Source organism: Drosophila gunungcola, unplaced genomic scaffold (assembly GCF_025200985.1).
Source record: "Drosophila gunungcola strain Sukarami unplaced genomic scaffold, Dgunungcola_SK_2 000069F, whole genome shotgun sequence".
Lineage (NCBI taxonomy): Eukaryota > Metazoa > Arthropoda > Insecta > Diptera > Drosophilidae > Drosophila > Drosophila gunungcola.
In genome coordinates, this window is record NW_026453232.1 from 187,841 (window position 1) to 192,292 (window position 4,452).

Sequence of the window (4,452 nt, forward strand, 5' to 3'; positions counted from 1 at the left end):
AGGCAGGGCCAGGGGGAAATCCCGCGCATTCCACAACAAAGCTATTTGATATTTGTTGTTGTTTTTCCACCGTCGATTGTTTTTCCCTTCCTGCTTTCCCAAACCAGCAAACGATCGAAGCAAATCAGCTGATAGTGTTGAAAAACTCCGAGCAGAGCCCAGCTGATCGCGGCCAGTGCTGCCATTGAGTCAGTGCTGCCATTGGGTCAGTGCTGCCATTTGGAAGTACCTGCAGCGCCTTCGATTAGTCTCGCAGCTCCGAGCTTCTGTCAGCGCATCTGCTGTTTTAAAAAAAAAAAAATATATATAAAAGAAACAACAAAAAAATAAAAACCCCCCCGCCAAGGCGAATTAGCTAGGAAATACATTGGTAGGCAACTAGAGTAAAAGGCAAGGACCGCATTGCCTCCCAACCCCACCGCGCAGCGGCCTCTGGCAAAAAGGGGCTCTGGGGACCGAGCAGGGGCGGTGAAACCCCCATCGGGCGCCGGAAGGAAATTTCTCGGCCACCGGGGGAGCTATACCGATTCGTACTACTAGTTAAGGGGTCGAAGGCAGGGTTAGCGGGAAGAGGCGCAACAAACGAGGCCTTCCGATGGACGCCACGGCGGAAATCGGCTGCCTCCAGGCGTTCGATAAGCGACCCAAGGTTGGTCGAACGCCCCCACCATCAGCGCCGCCGGTTTTGGCGGGGGACATGTTCCCATTTGAGCGGGCTGGTGAAAGCGAGACGCCAAAAAGGGGAAGGGATGCTATGAGCCCTTCAAGCCCCGAGAAGCACGCAAAAAAATCAAAGTGCCAGAAGCCCCCCGTCGAGCTAGTGTTCGATCTGGGAAATCTGATAGACGGACTGATTTCAACGTGTATAGAAAAGAAGCCGGCAGTTTGCCACATAAACCAGAGCATGAAGGATACCCTAATGAGCATCAAGGAGATCCAGCTAGAGCTTAGCGAAAGATTTGAGGAGGTAGAGGCTACAAAAGGGCGCGCGGCCACGCAAACAACGCCGGGTTTGGCGTCATACAGCCAAGTGGTTAGAAAGGCGAACCAACCAGGACCAGAGGCAACAAAGCCACCCGTGCTGGAAAATAGGGCGCGACCGAAAATGTCCGGGCAGACGACGCAGCGCAATGCGGATAAGCCTATCAGGAGAGTTCGCCCTGACGCCCTTGTTATAGCTGGGGCAGAAGGCCACTCATACAGCGAAATCCTAAATATGGTAACGAGGAGAGACGACAACGAGCTGGAGGAAGTCCGTAAGAATGTGCGCAGGATAAAACGCACGGCCAAGGGAGAGCTGCTTCTGGAACTGGACGGGTCCGCAAGGAGCGACACGCAAGCCATCAAGGAAGACATTGGCCGAGTCCTTGGTGACCATGCCCGCGTACGAGCAATTGTGGAGGAAATCCACTTGGAAATACGCGACCTAGACGAACTGTCCACCAAAGAGGAGGTAGCAGCAGCCGTATCTGCGGCAACAGGCCACCAAGTGGATGCCTAACGGGTCAAAGCGCTTCGCTCAGCCTACGCGGGCACAAAAGTGGCCGTTCTCGGACTGGTGCCACAAATAGCAGCAAAACTTCTCGCAGAGGGGAAAGTAAAGGTAGGCAGGTCCAACTGCCGGGTTCGGGAAAGATCGGCCGAACGGCGCTGTTATAAGTGTCTGGAGTTCAGGCATATAGCGGCCCGGTGCAAGAGCGGAGTAGATCGCAGCGCCTGTTGTCTAAAGTGCGGCAAACCGGGGCATAAGGTAGCAAACTGCTCGCAAGAAGCAAACTGCTTTCTATGCGTTGGCGCTAGGAAGACAGCGGTTAACCACATAGCAGGTAGCAGGAGATGCCCTATGAGCAAAAAACCGTCAGAAAAGTGAAGATCCTGCAAGTCAACATCAACCACTGCGAAGCCGCGCATGATCTACTAAAGCAGACTGTGCGGGAAATCCAAGCCGATGTGGCGATAATCAGCGAGCCGTACAAAAAGATTCCCGGGCCGGACTATGTACTGGATACTACGAAGTCTGCGGCGATCTTGACGATTGGGTCATCCCGGCCACAGCACTTGCGAGCCGGTTCGTTTTTCATTCGAGCTACGGTGAACGAGGTCACAATCTACAGCTGCTATCTGCCACCACGCCTTTCTCTCCAGGAGTTCGCGGCAGTTCTGGATTAACTGGTGGACGACGCAAGGGGAAGGCGAAACGTTATCATTGCTGGCGATTTTAACGCGTGGGCCGTGGAGTGGGGGTCAGTCTGCACGAACAGCAGAGGGAGAACACTGCTTGAAGCCATTGCGTCACTTGACGTTGCTCTACTAAATTCCGGATCGGAGCACACATTTAGCAGAGCAGGAGCCGGCTACGTTGTGGACCTTACATTCATCAGCAGCTCACTTTTCTCGCAAGCCCGCTGGCGCCTCAGTGAAATCTACACTGCAAGCGACCACAAGGCCATCATCTGCGACATAGCATGCGGTCGGCCAGCTACTACGGTCCCAACAAACAGACGCTTTAACCCAAAGACGTTCCAGGAGGACGCGTTTCTCAGAGGATGGAGAGATCCCGAAACTGGTGAACACGCGGAGAGCAGCTCGGCGAGGCTTATGGGAGCCATGGTGACGGCATGCAAAGCCAGCATGAGGGAAACAAGGAGCCACCATCGGAACCTAGAACCAGTCTTCTGGTGGACTGGGGAAATCGCGGAAGCGCGCAGCGACTGCCTGAGGGCCAGAAGGCGGCAGCAGAGGGCGAGAGGTCGCCCAAATATCGAGCTTAGGAGGCTGGAGTACGCCGAGAGCCGCAGGACTCTAAAAAGGCTCATTAAGCAATCCAAGAAGAAGCGTTTCCTGGAACTCTGCGACTCAGCTGAGCAGGACCCGTGGGCCGCAGCCTACAAAGTTGTAGTCAGAAAGATGGGCCAGGTAAAGCCCCTCGGCGCCGGAGAAGCTTCCCACATGAAGACGATCGTAGAGCACCTATTTCCAACAGTAACCTCAGTTCCTCAGCGCGCGTACGCAGAACCTGCAGATACATCACCGATCAGAATCCATCCGGATGAAATCAAGAAAGCTGCCAGGGATATGCCCGCAGGGAAAGCACCGGGTCCGGACGGAATCCCAGATACTGCTGTGAAGCTAGCCATGACCGAGCACCCAGAAGCTTTCGCAAACGTCTTCAATCAGTGTCTGGCGGAAAACCTCTTCCCGGAGCGGTGGAAGATTCAAAAGCTGGTTCTGCTACCTAAGCCGAACAAAGCACCGGAGGACCCGTCTTCATACAGGCCAATATGCCTGATTGACCACGCAGGCAAGGCACTGGAACGATGCATCAGTCACAGACTACAGGCGGCAATCTCAGCATCCGGGGATCTGTCACCCATGCAGTTCGGCTTCAGAAAGGCGAAATCAACCATTGACGCGATATCTGCACTTAAGTGCACTGCGTCGAAGGCGATAGACCCTGGAAGCACTCCACCAACTTGGCGTACCGGAGAGCTTGGTAGGCATTGTACAGTCCTACTTTAGCGATCGCACCCTACTCTATGACACAAATAGAGGGGTGATGGAACACAAGATCACCTGTGGAGTTCCCCAAGGGTCTGTACTGGGACCGCTGCTCTGGAACGCCATGTATGACGGCGTCTTAAGACTGGCGTTACCAGGAAGATCGAAGGTGATAGGCTTTGCGGACGATATAGCCATCGTCATTGTGGCCAAAACACTCCAAGACGCAGAGCGTCTTGGAAACGATGCAGTGGCAATCATCGAGGAGTGGCTCTTAGCGGTAGGGCTCAATATAGCGCACCACAAAACGGAGGCAGTGCTCATATCCAGCCGTAAGGAAGTAGAGACAGCGAAAATTCAAGTCGGTGGCTGCACGATAGCATCAACCAGAGCTATACGGTACCTGGGAGTCATGATTGACACAAGACTGTCCTTCAGAGAACACCTCGCGGAAGCAAACAAAAAGGCCGCAAACGACGCTAGGGCACTATCAAGAATAATGCTGAACACGAGGGGGCCAAAACAAGGGCGCAGACAACTTCTCCAATCGGTTACCCGGTCGACAATGTTGTATGCCGCCCCAATATGGGCCGAAGCAGTCGAAACGCAGTCGTACAGGAAAGACCTCGAATCTACCTATAGACTCTGTGCCCTGAGAGTCTGCTCCGGATTCCGCACAGTATCCGATGACGCAGCTATAGTTTTCTCGGGAATGATTCCCATCGACTTGTTGGCAGTCGAGGCTAAGGAGATCCACGAGGATATCGCAAATCTGGGAAGGCAGTGCACTCCTTCACTGAGGCGGGAAATTAAGGCGAAGGCAAGAGGAAAAAGCCTAGATGCGTGGCAAACTCGTTGGCAGCAATCAACCAAGGGACGCTGGACCCATAGAGTAATACCAGACATCAAAAAGTGGATGCAAAGACCGAAAGGAGAGGTAAACTTCTGGCTGAC

The 4,452-nt window shown here is 53.9% G+C and overlaps 1 protein-coding gene across 1 annotated transcript; it reads left to right on the top strand.

The window, feature by feature from the left end:
- The first annotated feature begins 382 nt into the window (after positions 1-382).
- Positions 383-3,037, top strand: LOC128264395 (uncharacterized). The gene is made up of 2 exons (XM_052999833.1): positions 383-1,750; positions 1,834-3,037. Exon 1 carries the CDS (start codon positions 596-598, stop codon positions 1,499-1,501), a length of 906 nt encoding a protein of 301 aa, XP_052855793.1. The 5' UTR covers positions 383-595; the 3' UTR covers positions 1,502-1,750; positions 1,834-3,037.
- The last annotated feature ends 1,415 nt before the right edge of the window (positions 3,038-4,452 follow it).

What these genes read in the sequence shown, in the direction of transcription:
- LOC128264395 (XM_052999833.1), top strand. Translation starts at nt 596, where the DNA reads ATGGACGCCACGGCGGAAATCGGCTGCCTCCAGGCGTTCGATAAGCGA.